The following is a 27981-nucleotide window of genomic DNA, read 5'->3' as shown; positions in this document are numbered from 1 at the left end:
GATATAAAATCCTGGTTTAGGGATCAGATGGGAGTTTGAGGCCATGCTCACTGCTGGCCTCAAATTTTCTTCAGAGCCCAATTTATCTTCTGTAAGCTAAGATTGCCTTATACCTTTGTTATACCTTATACCTTTGTTGCTGATATGAATATTTCTTTATTGCTGATATGAATATACCAGCATATGTACATGTATACATATATGCTGGTATATTCATATCATATGTATATAATTATATATATTTATATAATTATACCAGCTTTCTTTTGGTTGGCATTTGACTGGTATCTTTTTCTACTCTTTTACTTTCAATCTTTCTGTATTTTTATGATCAGATATATCTTTTATAAATTATATATTATATTTTGTTTGTTTACCCATCCTGACGATCTTTTAACTCAAGCATTTAATCCATTTACATTTACTATAATAACTTAGGTATTTGCATTCATTTCTGTGGTTTTATTTTGTGCTATTTGTCCCATCTTCTCTGTGTTCTTTTCATCCTCTTTTGTGTGTGTGTGTGTGTGTGTGTGTGTGCACGTGCCTTCTTTAGGTTGACTTTTCTCCCCCTTATCCATTTTCCTCTTATTAATGACTATGCTCAGTATCTGACTTTTTAAATAGTTTCCTGGAAAATTTAACAAACATTACAAATTTAACAAACATTACGGAATTAATGAAAATCTTTATTTTCCTGAATAGTACAAAACCTGGCTCTGAGAATATCCTGACCCACATGCTATATAGATTATGTATTTTAGTTTTTTATCTTAAGCCCTCCATACATTATTGCTGTTCTATACATTTGACATTTTAGATTTACTTCTATATTTACTTGTATATTTCTATATTTATTTCTTTGGCCATCTTTCCTACCTGTGTCTCAGACTTTACATCTGTGATCCCTTCTATCTGAAGTACTTCCTTTAGAATGTCCTCTAGTGCACGTGTGTTCTTGGAAGATTTTCTCAGCTTTTGTTTGTATAAAATGTCTTTTTTTTTTAAGCTTATTTACTTATTTTGAGAGGGGGCCGTGGGGGAGAGAGGTACAGAGAGGGAGGGAGAGAGAATCTCAAGCAGGCTCTGAGCTGATGTGGGGTTCCATCTCACAAACCATGAGATCATGACCTGAGCCTACATCAAGAATTGGACACTTAACCGACTGAGCCACCCAGGAGCCCCTATATAAAATGTCTTTATCTCACTGCCTTTGTTTGGTCTTTGAGGGATAACGTTGCAGGACATATGGTTCTAACTTGATAGTATTTTCTCTTAGCACACTGAAGAAATCTTTCCATTGTCTTCTCATTTCATTGTCGTTATTAAGAAGTAATCTGTCAATCTAATTGTTACTTTGCAAATGATTGGTTTTATTTATGCTGGCTGTTCCTTCATTTTAAAAACTTTTATTATGGAAGTTTTAAAATATATATAAAAGTAGAGAAAATATATATAATAAACTGGGTTACCCACCACTTAGCCTTAACAATCATTATTACACAGACTCTGCTTTTGAAATCTTTTTTTTCTTTCGTGTTCTGCAGTTTTACTGTGACGTGCATAAATGTGGATTTCTTTTTATTATCTTGCTTGGGATTCCTGCATCTAAGAATTTGTGTCATTCATTAGTTTTCAAAAGTTCGTAACTATTTTCTCTTCAGGTATTGCCTCTCCCCATTTCCTCCCTCTTCTCTTTTTAGAACTCTAGCCAGATATTTGTTATACCTTCTTACTATATCCTCCAAATCTCTTTGGTATGTTTTAAAAATAATTTTGTTTCTCTGTGTTGCATTCTGGGTAATTTTTTGAAATCTGTTTTCAAGTCTACTAATTCTCTCTTCAGATCTATTTTATTTGCTAATAAACCTATCTATGTAGAAATGCCCTGCTGGCTCAGAAGAGTGTGTGACTCTTGATCTCGGGGTCATGAGTTCGAGCTCCATGTTGGTGTAGACATTACTTAAAAAAAAAACAGTAAACTTGGGGTGCCTGAATGGCTTAGTCGGTTAAATGTCCAACTTCGGCTCAGGTCATGGTCTTACTGTCTGTGAGTTTGAGCCCTGCATCAGGCTTTGTGCTGACAGCTCAGAGCCTGGAGCCTGCTTCAGATTCTGTGTCTCCCTCTATCTCTGCCCCTCCTGCTCACACTCTGTCTCTCTCTCTCAAAAATAAAAAAAAACATTTAAAAAATTTTTTTAAAAATGAGTAAACTTAAAAAGAAAAACATGCCTATGTAATTAAAAAAAATTTTTTTTAACATTTATTCATTTTTTGAGAGAGTGAGACACAGAGTATGACCTGCGCCAAAGTCAGGCACTTAACTGACTGAGCCACCCAGGCGGCCCTAGGCTTGGTCATTTTTATAATTTCTTGCTACTTACTCATCTATTCCAAGCCTTTCTTTTATTTCTTTAAACATTTCTACATAATTACTTTGTATTCTGTGTCTGATAGTTCCAGTATTTGATGTGTTGGTAAGTCTTGTTCTACTGTCATTTTTGCTGGCTTGTACTCCTAATGCTTTGTTTCTTCGTATGTCTTGTGATTTATTTAGATTTTAATATGCACTCATTCCCTAGACTTTATCCCTGGGCTTCTTTGAGGCCTAGATTGAAGGTGAATTCTTTCAGCTAGAGTTTTTGTTTACTTCTTCCATGTGGCTGGAGGCATTGTCTACCAAAAACTGACTTATGCTAAAGGTTTGAGTTTTCCTGGACTACTTAGTTGGTATGAATTCAGGTTGTAAACCTTAGTACCATCCTGTAGTTATTAATTCTTAGTGGAGATTTGTTTGTTTGTTTGTTTTTCTTCCCTTTACTTGGCATCAAGATTTGAGGCCTGCAGTTTTCCTTAACTGTATGCTAGGGGAGGTGGGTAGGGTTTATTCTGATCCATCCTTACACAGAGTATATAATTCTTTCAGATCCCAACTTTATGGAGGTTATCTTTTATCAGACTCTCCACTTTGGTAGGTCTTGCCTTTGTCTCTTGTTCCCCCTCTGCCAAGAGGAGGGGAAAGCTGAAGCTCAAGGTCACAAGATTTTTTTGCAATGAGAGGGCCATTCAGGATATCTATTTAGCCATGTTTCCAGATACAGAACATTTATGGCTTTTTACAAGTCCTAAGTATTGTGTAACAAATTCAAATAGGTTAATTAATACAATGAAGGTAATAACTACTCTGCCCCTCACCCCAGGTCTTAGGGGGATTGGGAGACAGAGTGACTGAGTGGAATGAGCACAGGCTTTGTAGTCAGACAGACCTGGCCCTACCAGTTACTAGATGGATGACCCAGGGCAAGTCACTTTACCTCTCTGAACCTCAGTATCTTCATTTGAAGAGACAGTAGTACCTAGTGCTTGGTATACAGTAGGGACTTTAAAAAAAAGTGATAGCCATTGTTTTTGTGACCCACCAAGAAGAAGAGAATTTGTGAACTTAACACTGCACCAATATGTGGGATTAAGGGATTCTTTCACTAGGTGGCTCTAGCCCCTTCCCAGCAAGCCGCTCAACAGAGTATGTAGGTTTAATTGACACAAGGGAAAAACTGGTCCTTGGGACTCTGACACTTGTGTTTTGTGCCATCTGTAGTGGTAGGAGGGCTTCTGTCTGCTCACCTGCTATCAAAGAAGGCTGGAGTGGAAGTAGAGGCCGGATGGCCCTGCTCTGGACCTCTCCTGAGGATGGCTGAGGAGGCAGCCCGAAAACTCCTCCCAGGTAAGACCCACACTGACATGCGGGAGAAATGCAGTCCACTGGATCCTGCTTCTCTTGCTGGAGACAAGAGTGGCAATGCCGAGCTATTTTCTTCTGTTCCTCATCCAAACAGTTAGTATTTCTACCTCTGGCCACCCACCATGGAAGTCAGGAGAGTCCTGGGCATTTTGAGGGCTTGTCAGACCATGGCCCAGGATGGATGAGCTGATCTCATTACTGTTTGCAGGAGAGGGCTGAAGGCCGGCCTGGTGGGTGGAAGATTCTTGTTCCTATTTGAGTGAGCCCTTTTGCCCCCTCTCAGGCCCACACACTGCTGGAATAAAAGGGTTCCAGAGAAAAGCCTTGAGCTGCACATTAGGAGCCCCCAGTTCTGAACTAGCCAATGTCTTGACCAAGCCATTCTTCTCTCCTTGGCTCAGTTTTCCCATCTCTGAAAAGGGATTCATAATTCCTGCTTGCATGCCACATTGGCTTTTTGGGAGGCAGAAAATGAGGTCAGAAAGGAGAAAGTGCCTGGAGAACCTCAAACGCCACTGAAATGGGAGGGACACGTTTTGGAGCTAAGCTGTGTCCAGGGCAGCAGGTCAAGCCTCAGTGTGTTTGTCTGGTGGGGCAGCAGCTGGGCTCGATAGCATCAGCTGGACACTGTGTTCTCTTCAGGGCGTGGTGGAGACTCTGGGGCTGTTCACACCCAAACACATCACTCTGTGCTTTCACCAGCCTCTGGGCCATCACTGTTCTCCCTTTCTGGAGATGACTGGAGGACAGTGAGTGAGCTGGGTTCAGATCCACTCACGGCTCACGGCTCATGGCCTGAGTGTCTCCTTCCAAACATCATATCCTGTGTGAGTCATCCATAGAGCACACTGCTTAGTTGCTCCTTTTTTTTTTTTTTTTTTTTAATCATTAAAAAACATTTTGTATTGAGAAATGTACACACTGGAAAGTACATATTGGAGCAAGCCCCAGGGTATCTGCCATTCAGGTAAAGAAATAGGATTTTGTCACTCCCCCTCCTTTTTTTTTTTTTTTAACTTTTTTTTTTTCGTGTTTATTTATTTTTGAGAGAGACAGAGACAGAGCATGAGCTGTCAGCACAGAGCCTGACGTGGGGCTCAAACCCACAAACCGTGAGATTATGACCTGAGCTGAAGTCGGATGTTTAACCGACTGGGCCACCCAGGCGCCCCTGTCACTCCCCCTCTTTTTAACACTGCCTGACTTTTCTGAAATATTCTTTGAGCCCTTCTTGGTTGTGACTTGCATTCTCCTTCCTTGCCACTGGTGCCTGCCACTCAGCAAATTTATCACTTACAAGAGTAGCCAGACCTTACAGTTCTTGGAAGTTTTGATAACTTTGTTCACAGTTTGGTGACGCACAGGCTGCTCTGGGGTTATTTGACCTTTTGGCCTAGAGAGGAAATCTCTGCCTTTGGCTGTTTGTCCAGTTCCTTGCCTTGAATCAGAAGGCACCAGGGTGGGATGGGCAGAGCATAAAGGAGTGGGCGCATGGCAGGCATTCCCATTCCAGCTCTGTTTGACTCTTTCTGTATGACCTTTGAGTCACTTCTTACAGGCATGACTTTTCCTACCTGTAAACTGAGGATTGGACCACATCAGTAGTTTAGTAATTTATATCCTTAAAAAAAAAAAAATAATAGTTTACCCCCTAAACTATTTGTTTATTTTTTAATGTTTATTTTTGAGAGAGAGAGACAGCATGAGCAGGGGTGGGGCAGAGAGAGAGAGGGAGACACAGAATCAGAAGCAGGCTCCAGACTCCGAGCTGTCAGCATAGAGCCTGATGCAGGGCTTGAACTCACGAACCATGAGATCATGACCTGAGCTGATGTCAGACGCTCAATCAACTGAGCCACCCAGGTGCCTCTCCTCCTAAACTATTTAGAGCAGGGACCCCAAACTGGCTCTTCTGGGGCTGTTTAGGGTCTGCAGATAGGTTTCATTTGGTTATAATTGCCCTTGGAAAAGTATATGAGGGGAAATTGGATGAAAGTGGTCAAAAGATACACTTCCAGTAATAAGTAAGTACCGGGGCTATAACATGCAACATGATGACTATAGCTAACACTGCCATGTGATATATTTGAAAGTTGCGAGGAGAGTAAATCCTAAAAGTTCTCATTGCAAGGAAAAACCAAAGTTTTTCTTTTTGTATCTATACGAGGTAATGGATATTAACTCGCTATGTTCATCATCTCGCAATATAGGTTAAGTCAGGTCTTTATGCCATACCCCTTAAACTCACACTGTGCTATATGACAATTATATCTCAATAAAACTCAAAAAAAAAAAACCAAAACAGAGAAGTGTACGAATGGATTCTAATGGAACATGCTCTTCAGTGTGCCACAAGCCCCGCCACTTCCTGTGGCTTCAACCCCACCTGCTTCACACTGAGTTACCTGGCTGGCCTCTGAGAGCATGGTGTGAATTAAATAAAAGTAGAGCTACTCTAGCTAAAGTGAGCGTGCGTGGGTGTGGCAGCCGGGAGCATAGCCCACTGCTTTTCTCCTCATCATAGGCTAGAGGGTCACGTCGAGCAGTGCTTGATAACACCTGGGTTAGGTGGCCACTAAGGACCCTCCAGTCATGACCTGTATCCTTCTCTGGCTCAGTCTCTAGCAGATCATCCAGGAGATAAAGAGGGAAGTGCTGGCTCAGGCCTTAGGCTTGGGTCTGTGTTGAACCATCCCTATGTCCCTGCTCCTGTCTGGGATCATAATTTTGTGATTGTTCAGCATTTCAGACCCCCACTGGCATGCCGTATGGAACGGTGAACCTGCTTCATGGCGTGAACCCGGGAGAAACCCCTGTCACCTGTACAGCAGGGATCGGGACCTTCATTGTAGAATTTGCCACCCTGAGCAGCCTCACTGGTGACCCCGTGTTCGAAGATGTGGCCAGAGTGGCCCTCATGCGCCTCTGGGAGAGCCGGTCAGATATTGGGCTGGTAGGTCGGCTGCCACCCTTTCCATCTGAGTCAAGTCGGCCACCTTAGCCCCTGCTTGTAAGATTTGGGGCCCTGAGCAGCAAGTTGCAGCCCAGCCAAGAGACACTTAGGGTGACCTCAGCAGTGGTCTAGGACTTAGCATCAGGACACTGAAAGTTAACCAAACCTCTAATTCAAGTTTCAGACAGGGGAAGAGAGCATGAGACAAAGCACATCCTCTGGCAGGGAAAGGGAGCTGTGTTGTAGAGGTTAGGTTCCATGAACTTCTCTGACTTCTAGGAAGCAGGTTGTAGGCTTCATGCCCCTGACTCACATGGCAACCTTAGATTGCCAGCCCATCTGACCCTCATTTTCATGGTCTATTTGTGTTTGTTAAACTGTGTTTCTTAGAACACCAGTGCTGAGACATGTTGAATGGTGGGCCATTGTATGAAAAGGTAATTCCTGGTCAATTAAGTCTGAGGAATACTAAATATACAGTTGACCCTTGAGAAACACGTTTGTGAACTGCATGGGCCCATTCACACACAGATTTTTTACAGTACAGTTCTATAAACATATTCTCTCTTCTATATGATTTTTTTCAAAACATTTTCTTTTTTCTGGCTTACTTTATTGTAAGAATACGGTATGTAATATATATAACATACAAAACATGTGTTAGTTGACATTTATATTATCAGTAAAGTTTCCACTCGAGCAGGCTATTAGTAGTTAAATTTTTAGACTGTCAGAAGTTATACGCAGATTTTCAACTGTGGGGTTCAGCACTCCCGACACTTGCATTGTTAAAGGGTCAACTGTTGCATCCTTTTTTTGGAGAATCATAGCGAACACAAACAGGTGAAAGGTTATTGTGAAATCCTACAGTAAGTAAAATCTATTTAACTTTGCTTAACTCAACGTTTTCTAAGCTTATTTGAACCCAGAGCTTCCCTTTCTTCTCCAATACCTATTAACCCATGGAAATTGAACATGCTTTGGGCCAGATGATCTCTAAAGTTGGTTTCAGCTCTTAAATCAGATAATCCAGTGAAACTAACAGTAATGGAGCCAAAGCTGTCCAGGAAATAGCACTAGATTTAGTCAGAATTGGTTTTGACCCCAGGCCTTGCTACATCGAAACTATGTGACCCTGGACAAGTCACTCAACCTCTCTGATCGTCAGTTTATTTTAGCAGTAATGTTGATGTATTAATACTTCCTCCGGTGAGTCATTATGACTTGCAAAGACTGAGTTGTCTGAAAGTATTCAGGTAGAGACACGGTTTGTGCAAGTCTGGTTCTAAGCTTGAAAGTGAAACTTATATGGGGAATTCTTGAAAATCCCTTAAAAAGATGCCACTCTGGAGACCTACGGTAACTCCCTTAGTAAGTCCAACACAAGCAGGTTTTTCTTCAGCACTGGAACCATAGTGGACCCCATATCCTCTCAACCCCTACCATTTCTCTGTGCACACTAGCCTGTCTTCTGACAGTGTCTCTTTCCCTATGGGCCTTCTCTGGCCTGGAGCCTGCTCTGCATGCCTTTAGCTGGAAGTTCCAGGATGTAATGCTACCTGGAGCAGTTCTCAATCAGTGACTGATACTGATAAGAGTTTGTGGTCTTCCAACCCCACACCCCAATAGCCTGCATGTCTCCCGAGAGCACTGGGGTGCCTGCCTTGCATCTGACTGGCCAGTCAGGGGTATGGGGAGATCCTTGTTTGGTCTTGAGCCCTCTTTTGGGACTAAGTTTCTCTGTCTCTCTCTCTCTCTCTCTCTCTCTCTCTCTCTCTCTCAGGTTGGCAACCATATTGATGTGCTCACTGGAAAGTGGGTGGCCCAGGACTCGGGCATTGGGGCTGGCGTGGATTCCTACTTTGAGTACCTGGTGAAAGGAGCCATCCTACTTCAGGATAAGAAGCTCATGGCCATGTTCCTAGGTAAAAAGGGCGGGGTAAGGAGGCCTTTGCCATGATTTTTCCCATTGTCATGTGTATAAACTTTCAGTTGCTCCCAAGTGCCTACAGAACCAGTTCTCAGTATATGAGTCTGTGTTCAGAGCCACCATGGACTTCTTTTTTTTTTTTTTTTAATTTTTTTTTTTTAACGTTTATTCATTTTTTGAGAGACAGAGACAGAGCGTGAGGCGGGGAGGGGTGGAGAGAGAGGGAGACACAGAATCCGAAGCAGGCTCCAGGCTCCAAACCAACAGCACAGAGCCCGACGCGGGGCTTGAACCCACAAACTGTGAGATCATGACCTGAGCCGAAGTCGGATGCTTAACCGACTGAGCCACCCGGGTGCCCCTACCGCCATGGACTTGTACTGCCTACTTGAGGCCCACTATACCTCTTCAGGCCTTCCTGCAAGAGCCAAGTGAACTATGCTGCATTCTCCATGTGTGACCCTGGATTTCTTATTTCCAGGCCATTGCACATGTGTTTCCTTTGTCAAGAATACCTTTTTCCTGTCTTGATGTGTCCAAATGTTATTCACCCTTCAAGGCCCAGCTGAAATGTCACCTTGCCCACAAAGTAGCTTGATCCTCCTTCAGAATTTAGGGCCTTCAGCACCTTTTGCGCAGTCAGCTGTCATCCACAGTTACAGCTCTTCCTACCGAGCACAGTGTCTATGCCTTATTCATCTTTCTGCTTCCCACAGTGCTTTGGACGAGGTAGGTAGTTGATTCATGCCCGTCAAATAAAAGCATTTTACCCTCTAGGCCCTTGGACACTAATAATAATGATATTGAGGAATTGTTGGGCACCTACCTAGTAATAATTATTACAGCAACCACTCATTTATTCAGCAGATATTTATTGAATACCATTATGTGAAGTGCTGTGCCAAGCACCAAACATGGACTATTTAATTTAATTCTTACAACACTATTTGAGATTGTCTCATTTATTTGCATGTGTATTTGGTACTTTGTTAAGATAATAACTTATTGTGCATATTTATTATGCAGTATCCTAGTGCTGGGGATTCTACAATAAACAAAACGAAGTCCTGGCCTTCATGGATTTACATTCTAAGGGAAGGTAAAAGTTCAAGTTCCCACTAGAATGTAAATGCCCTGAGGGCTGGATTTTGTCTTGTTTGCCACCCGTAGGTGCCTGTACCTAGTAGATGTGCAGTGAGTATTGTCGAGTGAATGGGATTGAGCAATCCTGTGAGGTGTGTATCATTACTCTCCCCACCTTAGAGAAAATGAGACTGAGACGTTAGAAGGAAAACTTTGCCCAAGGTCACAGCTAGCAAGTGGTAAAGCTGGAGCTGGAATTTGAGTCTGGACGTTTGGCTCCAGAACCCATGCTCCTTCCTCTGTGCCTTCTTGCATCCTAGGGTGCTTTGAAGCTACACCAAAATATGGTCTTTCAAAAAGTGTAAGGCCGTGCTTCTGTTGTCAAGACGTGCCTTTCATCTCCCTCATCACCGACGTGTCTTCTTGCATCTCCTTTGCAGAATACAACAAAGCCATTCGGAATTACACCCGCTTCGATGACTGGTACCTGTGGGTGCAGATGTACAAGGGGACTGTGTCCATGCCGGTCTTCCAGTCCCTAGAGGCCTACTGGCCTGGTCTTCAGGTAGGAATGATCAGAGAGGTGGCCATTTTTCTCTGGAACTGGCAAAGCAAGCTCATTCTGAGGTATAAGTCAAATAAGGTACTTCAGTTGCTGGAGTATTTGTTTTCTAAGGGTGGGGTGGAGAGACAAGAGAGACTTAGAGTGAATGAGACAAACTTCAGATTCTGCCAAGCTGAATTTTCCAAGGGGAGTGTTAAGGTATCGGGTACTGAGCTTCCAATTTGCTGTGAAATGTTATACTACTTAAAGTGGAGAGTGTCTTTCCAGGCTGTGTGGTAATAGCCATTGGCAACAACTGTTTCTCCACTGGACATTTCTGTCACATCTCCTCATTCTTGACAGCAGGCCTGAGAAAGGGTGTGAAAGCAGCTGGGGCTGCTGTGCGTGCCATCGTTATTGTTTTCCATTACATGATCTGATGGAGTTGCAGTGGGAAAGGTGGGATCTTGGAGTCCATTTAACCAGCATAACATATGCATGTTTACATCCACCTTTTTTCTTTACACAGATAGAAATATGCCATGTACCTTTTCACTGAATATGCCTTAGAGATCATTCCTTGTTGATACATCTAGATTACTTTTACTTTTTTAACAAATGCATATATTATATTAAATTGATACAATTCAGTTAACTAGTGCAATTCATTTAACTAGTCCCCCATTATGCACTTTTAGCCAACCTTCTTATTTTACAGGTTTACTTTTATTTTTTTAATGTTTATTTTTATTTTTGAGAGAGAGAGAGAGAGAGAGAGAGAGAGAGAGAGAGAGAATGGGGTAGGGGCAGAGAGAGAGAGGGAGACACAGAATCTGAAGTAGGCTCCAGGCTCTGAGCTGATAGCGTAGAGCGGGATGCGGGCCTCGAACTCACAAACCGTGGGATCATGACCCGAGCCAAAGTTGGATGCTTAACCAACTGAGCCACCCAGGTGCCCCTAATCTTACGAGTTTGAATAGTCACATACCATTCCTTTTTCTCTTTGAACTCCTATTTTCATTCTTCTCCCACAACAGAATTTTATCCTAATTGTTACATTTTTATGCTGGATAAATTTTATTTATACCCTATTATATGTCTCTGTAATAAAATTTCTGTATACATAGAGATTTAAAAGACTTTTAAATTTCCTGTGTGACCATAGGCTCTGAGTATTATTAAATTTGTTTTCTTCTTGACTTAGTTATCATTAGTACATAAATGATTAAAGCCACATTAAGAGCTTACAGTTTTTGATAAATAATTATAAAACATAAAGGCAATTTAATCAGAAATACATTTCTTAATGAGAGTTTGGGGCCTTTTTATTTTTTATTTTTATTATTATTATTATTATTTTTAATTTTTTTTAATGTTTATTTATTTTTGAGACAGAGAGAGACAGAGCATGAACGGGGGAGGGTCAGAGAGAGAGGGAGACACAGAATCTGAAACAGGCTCCAGGCTCTGAGCTGTCAGCACAGAGCCCGACGCGGGGCTTGAACTCACGGACCACGAGATCATGACCTGAGCCGAAGTCGGACGCTCAACCGACTGAGCCACCCAGGCGCCCCTTATTTTTATTATTTAAAAAATTTTTATTTTAGAAAGAGAGTATGAGTGGGAGAGAGAAGAGTCCGAGAGAGAGAGAGAGAGAGAGAGAGAGAGAGAGAGAGAGAGAGAATCTTAAGCAGGCTTCATGCTCAGCGTGGAGCCCAACATGGGGCTCTATCCCTTGACCCTGGGATGATGACCTGAGTCAGTCACCCAACTGACTGAGCCACCCAGGCGCCCCATGGGGGCTTTTTTATTTTAAGTAGTTTGTGTATTTGTGTGTGAATAATACATATTGCTGAAGTGGGACATGGTTGTGTATCAAAAGTTTCATTCATTCCTATTTTCATTTTTGTAGATGTAAGTGCTGAGGAGCTTATACACATAAATAATTAGATGGAAATGGAAGGAGTTTGATTACTGCATTATCATTCAGTTCTTTGTAGTCATTGAGTAAATAGATTGAACCATACAAAACTACCAGTATCCAACCATTCAAAACTGGCAATATTATATGGTTCTTTCTTTATATGATAAAAATAATCATTTAATCTGTCATCAAAAATCATTTTTAATGATCTCTCTGCTGACAATTTGACCAGTTCCTCTTTCAGTTTTTTGCAGGCAGAGAATTGGAAACCCTCTGATATGCAAAAGACTTGTTACACAGTGTTCAGAGGCCTTCCTTTTTTTCAACACCTACACCGATCTTTTATTTTATTTATTTTTTAATATAATTTATTGTCAAATTGGCTTACATACAACACCCAGTGCTCATCCCAACAAGTGCCCTCCTCAATGCCCATCACCCATTTTCCCCTCTCCCCCAGACCCCCACCCACCCTCAGTTTGTTCTCTGTATTTAAAGAGTCTCTTGTGGTTTGCCTCCCTCCCTCTCTGTAACTATTTTTTTCTCCTTCCCCTCCCCCATAGTCTTCTGTTAAGTTTCCCAAGATCCACATATGAGTGAAAACATGATATCTGTCCTTCTCTGACTGACTTATTTCATTCAGCATACCTTCCAGCTCTATCCACATTGCTGCAAATGGCATGATTTCATTCTTTCTCATTGCCAAGTAGTATTCCATTGTATATGTAAACCATATCTTCTTTGTCCATTCATCAGTTGATGGACATTTAGGCTCTTTCCGTAATTTGGCTATGGTTGAAAGCGCTGCTATAAACATTGGGACGCATGTGCCCCTATTCATTAGCACTCCCGTATCCCTTGGGTAAATTCCTCGCAGTGCTATTGCTGGGTCATAGGGTAGGTCTATTTTTAATTTTCTGAGGAACCTCCAAACTGTTTTCCAGAGCGGCTGTACCAGTTTGCATTCCCACCAACAGTGCAAGAGGGTTCCTGTTTCTCCACATCCTTTCCAGCATCTGTTGTTTCCTGAGTTGTTAATTTTAGCCCCTTTGATTGGTGTGAGGTGTTATCTCAGTGTGGCTTTGATTTGTATTTCCCTGATGAGGAATGACGTTGAGCATTGTTTCATGTGTCTGTTGGCCATCTGGATGTCTTCTTTGGAAAAGTGTCTATTCATGTTTTCTGCCCATTTCTTCACTGGATTATTTGTTTTTCAGGTGTGGAGTTTGGTGAATTCTTTATAGATTTTGGATACTAGCCCTTTATCCGATATGTCGTGTGCAAATATCTTTTCCCATTCCATCGGTTGCCTTTTAGTATTGTTGGTTTTTTGCTTTGCAGTGCAGAAGCTTTTTATCTTGATGAGGTCCCAATAGTTCATCTTTGCTTTTAATTCCCTTGCCTTTGGAGATATGTTGAGTAAGAAATTGCTACGGCTAAGGTAAAGAGGTTGTTGCCTGCTTTCTCCTCTAGGGTTTTGATGGTTTCCTGTCTCACATTTAGGTCTTTCATCCATTTTGAGTTTATTTCTGTGTATGGTGTGAGAAAGTGGTCTAGTTTTATTCTGCTGCATGTTGCTGTCCACTTCTCCCAACACCATTTGCTAAAGAGACTGTCTTTTTTCCATTGGATACTCTTTCCTGCTTTGTCAAAGATTAGTTGGCCATACATTTGTGGGTCCAGTTCTGGGGTCTCTATTCGATTCCATTCGTCTGTGTCTGTTTTTGTGCCAGTACCATACTGTCTTGATGATTACAGCTTTGTAGTAGAGGCTAAAGTCTGGGATTGTGATGCCTCCCACTTTGGTTTTCTTCTTCAATATTACTTTGGCTATTCGGGGTCTTTTGTGGTTCCATACACATTTTAGGATTGTTTATGCTAGCTTTGAGAAGAATGCCATACACCGATATTTTAAATTTAACCTAGTTTGGTGCTCAGGAAATCTTTATTCCCCAGGACAGTGTGCAACAGGAAGGTTAGACATTGCTGGTAGGTCCATCTTTCTTTTGTCAAATGGCAGAAGGATAACTGCGAAGGAAACAGTGATAATAGATAGCCTGCCTTTGTGTTAAAAGTATCTTTTCAGGCAGATCCATTTTAGGAAAGCAGAGGATCTGGAAATCTATTGCCTTAAAACTATTTGTGACTACATTCCTCTTGGGAATCCTTCTTATGCAACCCAGGCATATCACAGATCACACCCTTTGACTTCCATTTCTGTGGATGTTCCCCAAGAAAATAATTCAAAAGGGAAAAGATGCATACAGATATTCCTAACAGCAAAGTTCATGACAAAGAAAACTTAGAAATGATCCAGTACCCTATAATGGAGGAACAAATAAATGATTGTATCTTAATGAAATGGGTCATTATACAACTTTAATTTAAAAATGTATATATAAATTCCTATGTTACGTGAAGAGGTAGTGAACAAGAATTAAGAAAACATGAAGGAATGAAATGTACTGTTAGGAATGAAATGAACAAGAATTAAGAAAACATGAAGGAATGAAAGGTACTGTTAGAAATTAGGAGTGATAATTAAATTTTTAAAAAATTTGATTCTTTAGATTTAACAATAACAAAAAAAAAATACATGAAGACATTATATTAAGTATACTCTGATTACAACTCTATAGAATTCTGTTTTTGTGTGTTAAGAAATAGAAGACAAAGATGCAAACAGCAGGTACTGTAAGATTAAGAGGATAATTATCTTTTTATTCCTCTCTTTTTTTTTTTTTTTAATATTTATATAACTCTGAATAGAATACATATTGCAGGGGGGCACCTGGGTGGCTCAGTCAGTTAAGTGTCCAACTCTTGATTTCTGCTCAGGTCATGATCTCACATGATCGAGCCCCGTGTCATCTGTGCTATCAGCACAGAGCCTACTTGGGATTCTCTCTCCCCTTCTCTCTGTGCCTTTCCCCTGCTCACACATGCTCTGTCTCTCAAATAAACTTTAAAAAAATGAATACAAAGTGGAAAGGTAGATATCAAAACTATTCTATCTGTGTGGTGAGGTTAAAGGTGGTCTCTTTATACCTTTCTTTTTCTTTTATTTTGAGAGAGAGGGGGAAAGTGAGTAAGGGACAGAGAGAGGGAGGGAGAGAGAGAGAGAATCCCATGAGGGGCAGGAAGGGCGAGAGAGAAGTGGGGCTCATCCGAAGTGGGGCTCGTGCTCACCCGATGTGGGGCTTGAGCTTACTCAATGCAGGACTCGGACTCATGAACCACGAGATCATGACCTGAACCAAAGTCTGATGCTTAACTGACTGAGCCACCCAGACACCCCAATATACCTTTATTTTTCAAATTTCCTAAAATAAAAATTAATAAAAGAGAGGGTTTGATAAGGAAAGAGTTTCATGTCTGTTTGTATGGTGGTTTTCCTGGCCTGAGCAGGGATCATGGGTTCTTTCTCTGTGAGATTATAATCACACTAATAACCAACATTTACCGAACATCTAATCAGTGCCTGGTAATCTGTCTGACACATGAGGGTGATAAATTAAATATTTACGAGAGAACGATTTATGTGCCAGGCATTTTACCAGAATTATAACATACTGAGGCAAATGTTTCTTTGTAGATGAAGAAAGGAGGCTTAGATATGTTCAATTTGTTAATTCATTTATTCACCAGTATTTGAATGCTTGCTGTGTTCCAGGCCCTGTCCTCATGTAGTTTGTAGAGGGTAAGACACAACAGAAAAAAATAAAACAGACAAACGCATAAGTTACAATGAAGGAAACAGATGAGCAGCTGAGAGAGAATGTTGGATGGGGACCTCACTTGAGAGAAGAAGGCCTCTCAGAGGTGTGATACTAAAGCTGATACTTCAAGAATCAGATGTGGGCGACGATGTTTTAGACAGAGGAAATATCATGTGTGAAGGTCCCAAGACAGGAAGGAGTTGGGTGTTTATCAGAAACAAAGAAAAGCGGTATGGCTACAGTCCAGGGGGGGCGGGGGGGCGGGGAGAGGACGGGGCAGAGATCAATCAATGGAGGTCAGCACTACCGAGATCATGCAAGGCTTTCAGAGCTACAAGGAGGTGTCTTGACTTTATGCCGAGCCCATGGGAAGCCCTGAGGTCTGGTATATGCAGTAAGGCAGTTACTTTGGCTGCATGGGGAAAATGGCATGAGGGCAAGTGGTTGGAGCAGTGAGAAGACTGTGAAAGTCATCCCAGTATAAGATGCTGGTGACCAGACCAAGTGGTGTCACTAGAGATAAAGTGAGATAAATCTTGATGTTTTGGAAAATGGAACTGACAGGAGTTGCTGACAGAATGGATGTGGGGGTAGGGGGGAGGGAAAGGGAGGAGTCAAGGATGACTGCCATTTGCTAAGTGCCATGCACTAAGAAGGGAGAGATGATGGTAGGGAGGCAACTTTGTGGGAAAGTGAGGGAACCAAGAATCCTGTTGGGGAAATGTTAAATTTGTTCTATCTGTGAGGCATCCTTAGGAAATGTCAAAAAGGCCAGCTGTTTCCCTGCAAGCTTGTGTTAATAGCTACTTCACAACAGCTAGTAAAATTACAAATACATGTATTTTTGGAGCCAGCAATCCTAATTCTGGACATTTGTCTTACAGGTGACAGGTAAACTTTGCAGGTTTGAGGTGACATATGTACAATGCTATTTACTACACTATTACTTGTTACAGCAAATAACAAAACATTGGAACCAATCCAACCAGCAGTTAATAGGGAACTAGTTAACTTATGGTCCAAGCAGTGGAATACTATGCAACTATGTAATAGGAGGAAGGAGCTTTTTATGTGCTTACATGGAAAAATCAAGATCTATTGTTAAATGAATGAAAGAAAGTGCAGAACAGTATATTTAATAAGCTATTTTTTACGTGGGAAAAATAATATATACTCACACATATTTATGTTTATAAACTAATACAAATTGATTTGGGGTATAGGGTAAGAGTGAGACTTAGTAAAGTCAGTTTCCTATTCTTAAAATTCTGAACCAGATGGCTGTTTAAAAACCATAGTGGCCAGCATTGACTGAGCAGGGACTTGGAATACAACCTCTCTCCCTCACAATAATTTAACAAGAAAGACACTTTGTATTTTGCATCAGATGGATGCGGCTCAGAGAAGGTAAGTGCCTGGCCCAAGGCCACACAATGAATAAATGGCCAACTCAGGTTTGATTGCAGGCTTTTTTGGCTCCAGAGCTTTTGCTCTCTCTTCCCTGAGGTTGTATGTGAGGTTTGGTACGGAGTTTCTTTTGTATGTGGGTTTTTATGCCTGGTGGCTGTCTGCCTGACAACTGCTTGTCTCCTGTAGAGCCTCATTGGGGACATTGACAATGCCATGAGGACCTTCCTCAACTATTACACTGTATGGAAGCAGTTTGGGGGGCTCCCGGAATTCTACAACATTCCTCAGGGATACACAGTGGAGAAGCGAGAGGGCTACCCTCTTCGGCCAGGTAAGCAGTATCTCTGACCTATCACGACCTGCAGGCTCTTGTTCTCTGAACCACAAACCCTCATTTGTATGAGCCTCCATGCCTCACAAGAGCTCACAAGTTCATTTTTCCTCTTATGCTTCCAGTGGCTCTCGGTGGTTTTCCTGGTAGGAATTATTTATCCACATATTTATCCCCAGATAAGGAACTGAAACCTAGTGGGCTGAACTGACTTGCCCAGGGCTAAGCGTAGGAGATAGGACTGGAACCCAGGCCTCTTTACTAAATCTTAGGCTCCTTCAAACTTGGGCAAGTGAGTGCAAAAGGGAGAGCCAATTTGATTCCCTTTGAGTTCCTGCCATCAGGATTTCAGAAGTGTAGACAAACTTCTTAAGTCACTGGGTCAGGTGGACCTTAGGAATGAATCATCTGATCTCGTCCACCACCTCATCTGCAGCTCAGAAATCAAGGCGCAGAGAAGGAAGGTATTACACACTAGATAACTGTCTTAAAGTTCCTTTCCAGTCCTGATCCTCTGATTCACTAGAGGAAAGTTAAACACTGTGAGGAGGAGAAGGGAAAGGGGGCCAGAGGAAGGAAGTTTAGTCAGCACACACAGTCATCCCCCACCCCAAAGTGGGTTACATTTCCATTGTTAGACTCTTCCCATCTTCCCACCTGAATGCCTTTGAGCTGTGGGAGGCCTTCTGGTGGCTACTGCCCATTCTGCCCACCCCCCCAACCCCATTTCCTTCCTTCTCTAGCTCAAGAGATTGTTGTGGGAGTTGAGGAAGGGGGAACAGAAGAAGATGTAAAACAGTGACTGAAAAGAATAAATTAGTCACTTCGATTCCTAGAGGCTGCTGTTATTGGTATTTCTCATGTGTTTATTATCCTAGCTTTTTTGTTTTTGTTTTTTTAATTTTTTAATGTTTATTTTTGAGAGAGAGACAGAGACAGAGCATGGAGAGAACAAAGGAGGGGGGAGGAGCAGAGAGAGAGGGAGACACAGAATCCGAAAAAGGCTCCAGGCTCTGAACTGTCAGCACAGAGCCTGACCATAGGGCCCAAACTCAAGAACAGCGAGATCATGACCTGAGCTGAAATAGGCTGCCCAACCCACTGAGCCACCCAGGTGCCCCTGTTTTTGTTTTTGTTTTGTTCTATTTTGTTTTGTTTTTAATTTTTTTTTTTTCAACGTTTTTTATTTATTTTTGGGACAGAGAGAGACAGAGCATGAACGGGGGAGGGGCAGAGAGAGAGGGAGACACAGAATTGGAAACAGGCTCCAGGCTCCGAGCCATCAGCCCAGAGCCCGACGCGGGGCTCGAACTCACGGACCGCGAGATCGTGACCTGGCTGAAGTCGGACGCTTAACCGACTGCGCCACCCAGGCGCCCCAATTTTGTTTTGTTTTTAAGAGAACACTCTCAGAAGGTATTATACCCAGTGTTACCAACAGATAAAATGAAGACAGTTTGGGACTAAATGTAGGACGTAGGCTTGTGCATTGTCAGAGTTAGAGGGGAACTGAGAGGACTTCTAACTGGAATCGCCCTGTCATTGCCCTGGCAAGTGGTTTTCTAGTCTTTGTTGAGTTCGCACCATGACAGGGAGCTCACTACTTACAGAGGCACCCTGTTCCATTTGCAGGATAGGGTGGCAGGAAGGCATCAATGGAAAGTAAGGCACCACAGCCAGGAATCCAATAATGCCTTAGTCCAGTCACCCTTCCTACCCTAAAACAATAGCGAATGGGAGATAAGGTGCTTCTCTTTCATTAGATTGGCCAGTGTGTTACGCTCTGGTACATGTATCTGATCAGCAGTATTGAAGCACAGAACCTAGTCTAAAGGTCTCAGAGGGCTTTTACCTCCCCCTAAATCCAAATCTAAGCCTGAGTTGTCACCTTGTTCTAGAGAGCTGGCCAATATACAAGAAATTAAAGCAGTGATAGCATACATAGGCCTATGTGTGAGGAAGAGAAAACAAGATGGCTGGGTCTGGGTGCACTGAGCCAGCCAGCTGCGAGCAACAGAAGAGGCTTCTGGGAGCACTGTCTTTTCTTTCTTTGAATTTAATTTTTTTTTTAAGGTTTATTTCTTTTTGAGAGAGAGAGAGAGAGCGTGAGCAGGGGAGAGGCAAAGAGAGAGGGAGACACAGAATCTGAAGCAGGCTTCAGGCTCTGAGCTATCAGCACAGAGCCCGACACAGGGCTTGAACTCCCAGACCACGAGATCATGACCTGAGCCGAAGTCAGACGCTTAAACGACTGAGCCACCCAGGCACCCCTCTTTTCTTTCTTTGAACACACACAGTGTGTTCACTTAACAAGTAAATGTACCCCAATCTGTGTCTTAGAATATGAGCAGTTAGATCAGTAATTGTCTATAGACCTGTGGGGTAAAGGGAGGGAGAGGTGGGAGAGAACTGGGAGACAGGCAGAGATCTTTTTTCCTAAAGGAAGAAATAGAACTTGCAATAATAAATCAAAAGGGAGACAAGTGCTGGTCAAGGCCCAGGAGGAAACAGGGAAGGAGATTGGGAGGAGAGATTGGTCTAGGGAGGGGAGAGTTCTCTCCTCTCTGAGAAAAGACAGGTGAAAAAATAGAAATGTCTGTTGAGCTGTAGCTTCCACCCACTGGGACCACCCTAGAAGTCGAATCTTTTCCATACTAGCTCTTCAGATATTTGAAAGCAGTAAACATAGGTTCCTGGGTTTTCTTTTCTCCAGAATAAACTTTCTCTTCATGACAAACTCCTTTTGGCTAATATTCACCTGAAAATGGGGCCTATGCCTGTCAAATTCCAGTTGTGGTTATAGAATAGGGCAAGACTATTGCCTTGTTCTGGGCCCAGTGAACTGGTAGCTGTTCCTTTGTTAAATTGAAGATTGGCTCCTGAATATCTTAACCTTCACTTTTTGTCCATCCCATCTCAGAAAGGGCCTCATAATGATAGGCTTATACTCTTAAACTTTAGGATTAAGTTAGGTTGTTAGTGACAGAAAATGAGTAGTGCTCAATTAAGATAGACATTTCAGAGTGCCTGGGTGGCTCAGTCCGTTAAGTGTCCGGCTTCCGCTCAGGTCATGATCTCGTGGTCTGTGGGTTTGAGCCCTGCGTCAGGCTCTGTGCTGACAGCTCAGAGCCTGGAGCCTGCTTCAGATTCTGTCTCCCTCTCTTTCTGACCCTCCCCTGTTCATGCTCTGTCTCTCTCTGTCTCAAAAATAAATAAACATTAAAAAAACATTTTTTTTGAATAAATAAATAAAATAAGATAGACATTTCTTTCTCACTTTTGGCCTCATATGGCTCTTTGTGTTGTCAGGGACCTTAATCCCACACCTGGCTGCTGGGAATAGTTGTCAGTCTAAGCAGTTGCGTGCTTGGCTATAGTTAAGGATTCTGTTACTAAGGAAGAAGGAAGGGACAAATATGGGGAGACATGGAGCAGCCTTTGCCACCTCTCCATCCCACAGCCTAGCTCGCTGTCTCTCCCTTGGGGTGGGAGTCCATAGTCAGTTTTAATGCTGATCTCCACTAAGCTTCAGGCTTTGGGTGTGTTGGCTCTGAAAACTCAGCATTGAGTTGTCCTGTGTTCTTCCTGGTTGGGGCCCTGTGGACAAGGTAGGGAGGGAAGGAGTCTCACCCCCTGAGGTGGGCCCCGAGCCTTCTCTGCTCAGCCCCTGGATGAGAAGGGTCTGCCTTGGACTTTACAGAACTCATTGAGAGCGCAATGTACCTCTACCGTGCCACGGGGGATCCCACCCTCTTAGAACTTGGAAGAGATGCCGTGGAATCCATCGAAAAAATCAGCAAGGTGGAGTGTGGATTTGCAACAGTAAGTGTTTCCATTGGCCCAAGAGTTGAGAAATGTCTCCCCCTGCTGATAAAGAGACTCTGGAATATTAACACTGAAGGTACCTTAGAAATGTACATATGCCTTTATTTTATAGATGGCATGACTGAAGAACAGAGAAGCCAAGAGTCTTGCTAAAGGTCACAAAGCTAGTAGAGGTAGAACTAAGGGTTCATTCTCAGGGATTTGACTCTATGCTCTTGTCATTGTCTCTGCATCAGGGGTCCTCAAACTGTCTCATAAGCTACTGTACAAGGGTGAATTTTGTGAGAAGTTTTGTGGAAAGTCTTGTTAGGTGGATTTTAGAAGGGAGATATAAAGTCCCATGGCCTTATATTCACACCACAGAGTCCTTAATGAAACTGTCCTAGTAGTTTCACAGATGTTTATTGAATGTCTTTTATGCACCAGGCACCATGCTAGGCTAATGGTTCTAGCAATGAACAAAGACCAAGCCCCTGAGCTGGCATTTTAGTAAGAAAAACAACGAATGTGTATCTGGGAGACAGAAAGAAGACCAGTATGGCTGGAGTAACATGAACACAGAGGAAAGGGGAAGAGATAATGTCCCAGAAGGAGGCAGAGGTTATATTATGTAGAGCTTTGTATAAGCTGTGGGAAAGAATTTGCATTTTGTTCTACTTAGAACAAGAAGCCTTGGTAAGATTGACAGCAGAGCAGTGACCTGATCTGATTTGTATTTTAGAAAGATCAGTCTGGCTGCTCTGTGGAAAGGGGATTGAAAGGGTCAAGGGGAAGAGCCATGTCACATCCTTAGAGGACCCAAGCAGGCAAGATGTAAATAAATGATCATTACAGATATGTAAAAAACAGATGTGTAAGAAAATTTTCTGGAAGAAAATTCACCAAAAAGTCTACAGAGGAATTTTAGGGTACGGGATTAAAAACAGAACAAAAAAAAAAAAAAAATCCCTCTCTTTAAAAATTTTGTGTTGTGGTTATATTCTGTAAGGAGAATATATATACATCTATTTAAAGAAAAGACCTATATATGTAGAGGGAAAATAAAGCAGTGATCTGTTTTAGTTTCTAAATATGTTGTATTTTGTGAAAAGCCAAAGTGGTTAAGTCCATTGGGGCCTTCTTATGAACACTTGACTGATTTCCATGAAAATGAAAGCCTTCTGGAGGTCTTCCAAGGCAAATGATGGGAATAGGCGTCAGACTCCTTGGCCTTTGACAAAGAAGGCAAGAAAATAATAATTCTTGGCACATCAAGTCCATATTTTAGTCATTTTTTTGTGTGAAAAATAGATGCCACTGAGAATTAGTTTTAAGAAAGTATATCTCAAATTCTGAGAGGATAAAATAAATGTAGGAAGTAAACTTACTCATCCATGACTGTAAACTTAGTATGAATTTTTCTTCATAAAGACTTCTAGTTAGTTATTATAGTAGCAAAAACTTGGATTAGCTAAGTAAATGATGCTACATTTTTACAATGTCATTAAAGGGGATGATTAGATGTGTATGTGTATGGTCACAATAAAGGCAGGTTAATGGAGATAGGAATTGTCTTGTCCCTAGGGAGGTTAGGGAAGACCCTGTGATCAGGCAGTATTTGAGCAGAGACCCGAAGGCTGTGAGGGAGCAAGCTGTAGGAAGGGTGAGTGATCCAGGTAGAAGCAATGCAGAACCAGTGGAATGCAATGCAGAAAGAACAAGCATTGCAGAGAACCAGTGGAGTGCACACATGTGCTCACAGAAGAGGAAGGCCATTCGCCGGACCCACAAGAACAGGGGAGAGCATGTAAGAGAGGTCAGGAAGAGAGCAGGGGCCAGGCTGTGAGGACCTGTTAAGCCATGATAAGGACTTTGGTTTTTAGTCTGCCATGAAGTGGGATGTCAACAGAGGGTTTTCAGTGGAGGAGTGACAGCTAAGACTTACCCTATAAATAAGCTTTAGGGTTAAGGATGGAAGCGGGAAGCCCTGTTGGAAGTTGTGCCAATCCGGGTGAGAGTCAGTGGTCCAGGCTTGGGAAAAGGTGAAGCTCTGAAACGTAAAGTGATTTTCCCAAAGGCCCTTAGCTGCTCGGTGGCAGGGCAGGAATTCCTAACGTGGTCCCCTGGCCCTCTCTGCTGCCCTGTGATACCACTTCTGACTTGCTGCCTTCTTCCTCGTGGCAGATCAAAGATCTGCGAGACCACAAGCTTGACAACCGTATGGAGTCTTTCTTTCTGGCCGAGACTGTGAAATACCTCTACCTTCTATTTGACCCAACCAACTTCATTCACAACAATGGCTCCACCTTTGACGCGGTGATAACCCCTTATGGGGAGTGCATCCTGGGGGCTGGGGGTTACATCTTCAACACAGAAGCGCACCCCATCGACCCCGCTGCCCTGCACTGTTGCCAGAGGCTGAAGGAAGAGCAGTGGGAAGTGGAAGACTTGATGAGGGAATTCTACTCTCTCAAACGGAACAGGTCGAGATTTCAGAAAAAAACGATGAGCTCGGGGCCATGGCAACCTCCAGCAGGGCCGGGAACGTCCTCCTCTGAAAACCAAGACGAGGCAAGGGAAAAGAGGCCTACCAAGCAGAAAATCCCACTCCTCAGCTGCCCAAGTCAGCCCTTTACCTCCAAGCTGGCATTACTGGGACAGGTTTTCCTGGACTCCTCGTAACCACTGGATTACTTTTTTGTTTTGTGTTTGATATAAAATATGACAGTAACTCTGCTTTTGACTGTCATGGTTTTCTATTTTACATATTGGGTTGTCTCAGGAGATTTCATTCAAAGAAAGTATTCATGGCTTAAAAAAAAAAAATGTGAGTCTAATTTATTTTTCTCATACAGTTGAAGGAACAGCTGAACCCGTAATCAGCCGGCTCCATAGACCCCAGGGGTTGATGGTTGAATCTTCCTTCCTTTGAAGGCTCCCTTCTTCCAGTATCTCCAGGGAGAGTGTTGTTAGGAATGTGTTCATCACGTCTTGCCCCTGCCTGTGCTTCTGCCCTTGAAGGTACCCACCTGTCTGTCCACGCAACACAGACTGATGAAGCACCTTTGTGTGCCAGTCTCAGCCTTAGTGTTCAGCGTGGACAAGGCAGTTTTTATTCTCGGGAAAACAAAATTCTAGCGGAGAGAAATAAACTACTAGATACATAAGATAACATTGTGGGAAGTGCCATAAAGATAATGGGATGTATGCTAGAAAATAAAGGGGACAAGAAATCTACCTTAGACAGGGTGGTCAGGAAAGGCCTATAAGGAAGTGAGTTTTTAAACATTTAATTATGGAAAATTGACAATAAACAGAAGTGAGGAGAACAGGATAATAATCCCCCTATGTGCTCATCACCCAACTCTAGCAAACCCAGCTTCAAAGATGGTCATCTCATAGTCCTCTTTATTTCATTTATATCCACACTAGATCATTTAGAATGAAATCCCAAATATCATTTCATAAGTATTTCAGAATATACCTCCAAACACACCTATGAAAATCAATAATTCTTCCTTGGAGATTATAATCTCCAAATCTTTAATTATGTTCAACATTTTTATTGCTTTATAAATATAGTTTGTTTGAATCAGGATCCAAATAGGGTACATGTGTTTGGCAATTAGTTGATCTGTCTCTGAAGTCTTCTAGTCTATAGATGTTCTCTCTCTATTTTTTTAATTTTCTATAATTTATTTATTTTGAGAGACAGAGCACATGCTCGTGTGAGTGGGGGAGGGGCAGAGAGGGAGAGAGAGAGAGAGAGAGAGAGAGAGAGAGAGAGAGAGAGAGAGAGAATCCTGAGCAGATTCCAGACACTGTCAGCACCGAACCTGATGTGGGGCTTGAACCCACCGCCAAACCATCAGATCGTGACCTGAGCCAAAACCAAGAGTTGGACATTTAACCAACTGAGCCACCCAGGCTCTTTATTTATTTTTTTTAATCAATTTTGTTGAGATATGATTTACATACAATAAACTGTACCCACTTCATACATTTTCATAAGTTTTGGCAAACTTAGTCACCTGTGTAACCACCACAATCAAGATACAGAACAGTGCTCTCCGATAGAACTTTCTGGGATGATGGAATGTTCTAATAGAACTATTTAAATGATTGCAGTGTCCCACTGAGTAGCAACTACATGTGGCTGCTGTTAACCCCCCGAAACGTGGCTCTGTGACTAAGGAACTGAATTTATTAATTTTTAGTAGACTTTATATTTTAGAAGAGATTTAGGTTCACACCAGTCTTGAGCAGAATGTACAGAGATTTCCCATATACCCCCTGCTCCCACACCCCTATAGCCTTCCCCCATTACCAACACCCCCTACCAAAGTGGAACATTGTTACAATTGAGATACTACATTGACACATTGTTATCATCGAGTCCACAGTTTACATTGAGGTTCACTCTTGGTGGTGTACATTCTCTGGGTTTTGACAAATGTGTAATGACATGTATTAACCATTATAGTTTCATACAGAGTAGTTTCCCTGCCCTAAATTCCTTTGTGTTCTCCTGTTCATCCCTTTCTCTCCGCAACTCTGGCAACCAGAGATTTTTTACTGTTTCCATAGTTTTGCCTTTTCCAGAATATCGTTTCCAGATTAGCTTCTATCACCTAGTAATATGCATTTAGGTTTCCTCCATGTCTTTTCATTGTTGACAGCTCTTTTCTTTTTAGTAGATTCTCTGGATGTACCAGTTTATTGAACCATTCACCTACTGAAGCATCTTGGTTATTTCTTTTTTTTTTTTTAATTTTTTAAAATCTTTATTTATTTGAGAGCGGGGGAGGGGGTGGAGAAAGAGAGGCAGAGTGCGAGCGCGGGAGGAACAGAGACAGAGGGAGACACAGAATCCAAAGCAGGCTCCGAGCTGTGAGCACAGAAGCCGACACAGGACTCAAACTCACGAACTGTGAGTTCATGGCCTGGGCCGAAGTTGGACGCTTAACCGACTGAGCCACCCTGGTGCCCCTTGGTTATTTCTAAGTTTTGGTGAATTATGAATAAACCTGCCATAAACATCTGTGTGTGAGTGTTTGTGTGGGTATAAGTTTTCAACTCCTGTGGGTGATTATCAAGGAGCATAATTGCTGCATCATATGGTAAGAGTATGTTTAGTTTGTTTTTTTTTTTTATTAACTTGTTTTATTTTTTATATTTTTAAATTTACATCCAAATTAGTTAGCATATAGTGCAACAATGATTTCAGGAGTAGATTCCTTAGTGCTCCTTACCCATTTAGCTCATCCCCCCTCCCACAATCCCTCACGCAACCCTCAGTTCTCCATATTTATGAGTCTCTTCTGTTTTGTCCCCCTCCCTGTGTTTATATTATTTTTGTTTCCCTTCCCTTATGTTCATCTGTTTTGTCTCTTAAAGTCCTCATATGAGTGAAGTCACATGATTTTTGTCTTTCTCTGACTAATTTCACTTAGCATAATACCCTCCAGTTCCATCCACACAGTTGCAAATGGCAAGATTTCATTCTTTTTGATTGCTGAGTAACACTCCATTGTATAGATATACCACATCTTCTTTATCCATTCATCCATCGATGGACATTTGGGCTCTTTCCATACTTTGGCTACTGACGATAGTGCTGCTATAAACATGGGGGTGCCTGTGTCCCTTTGAAACAGCACACTGTATCCCGTGGATAAATGCCTAGGAGTGCAATTGCTGGGTCGTAGGGTAGTTCTATTTTTAGTTTTTTGAGGAACCTCCATACTGTTTTCCAGAGTGGCTACACCAGCTTGCATTCCCATAACAATTTTTAATGTTTATTTATTTTTGTGGAAGAGAGAGAGAGACAGCCTGAGCAGGGGAAGGTCAGAGAGAGAGGGGGAAACACAGAATCCAAAGCAGGAATCCAAACACAGAATCCACATAGTTGCAAATGGCAAGGTTTCATTCTTTTTGATTGCTGAGTAACACTCCATTGTATAGATATACCACATCTTCTTTATCCATTCATCCATCGATGGACATTTGGGCTCTTTCCATACTTTGGCTATTGTTGATAGTGCTGCTATAAACATGGGGGTGCCTGTGTCCCTTTGAAACAGCACACTGTATCCCGTGGATAAATGCCTAGTAGTGCAATTGCTGGGTCGTAGGGTAGTTCTATTTTTAGTTTTTTGAGGAACCTCCATACTGTTTTCCAGAGTGGCTGCACCAGCTTGCATTCCCATAACAATTTTTAATGTTTATTTATTTTTGTGGAAGAGAGAGAGAGACAGCCTGAGCAGGGGAAGGTCAGAGAGAGAGGGGGAAACACAGAATCCAAAGCAGGCTCCAGGCTCTGAGCTGTCAGCACAGAGCCCAACAGGGGGCTCGAACCCACAAACCGGGAGATCATGACCTGAGCCAAAGTTGGATGCTCAACCAACTGAGCCACCCAGGCGCCCCTTGTAATAATATTCTTGAAAATGAAAGCTTAATGCCATCAAAACTAAAAAAGATACTTGGGTGGGGAGAGGGTTGGTGGTGCCTAGGGGGCTCAGTTAGTCTTGATCTCAAGGTC

The 27981-nt window shown here is 42.3% G+C and overlaps 1 protein-coding gene across 2 annotated transcripts in view; it reads left to right on the top strand.

The window, feature by feature from the left end:
- Positions 1-24176, top strand: part of EDEM2 (ER degradation enhancing alpha-mannosidase like protein 2) — a 31175-nt gene extending 6999 nt beyond the window's left edge. Inside the window, exons 5-12 of one of the 2 annotated variants that reach the window (XM_078444128.2) lie at positions 2927-2971; positions 3599-3724; positions 6484-6695; positions 8479-8620; positions 10149-10273; positions 17492-17636; positions 21337-21458; positions 23625-24176. In XM_078444128.2, the coding sequence (XP_078300254.1) occupies positions 2927-2971; positions 3599-3724; positions 6484-6695; positions 8479-8620; positions 10149-10273; positions 17492-17636; positions 21337-21458; positions 23625-24122 (1415 nt within the window). In that variant the 3' untranslated portion in view covers positions 24123-24176. The remainder of the gene's footprint in view (positions 1-2926; positions 2972-3598; positions 3725-6483; positions 6696-8478; positions 8621-10148; positions 10274-17491; positions 17637-21336; positions 21459-23624) is intronic. The other variant, XM_060616385.3, reaches the window with a different exon arrangement.
- The last annotated feature ends 3805 nt before the right edge of the window (positions 24177-27981 follow it).

Source organism: Panthera onca, chromosome A3, assembly GCF_046562875.1.
Source record: "Panthera onca isolate mPanOnc1 chromosome A3, mPanOnc1 haplotype 2, whole genome shotgun sequence".
Classification (NCBI taxonomy): domain Eukaryota; kingdom Metazoa; phylum Chordata; class Mammalia; order Carnivora; family Felidae; genus Panthera; species Panthera onca.
This window is presented reverse-complemented; position numbering and strand designations above follow the sequence as displayed.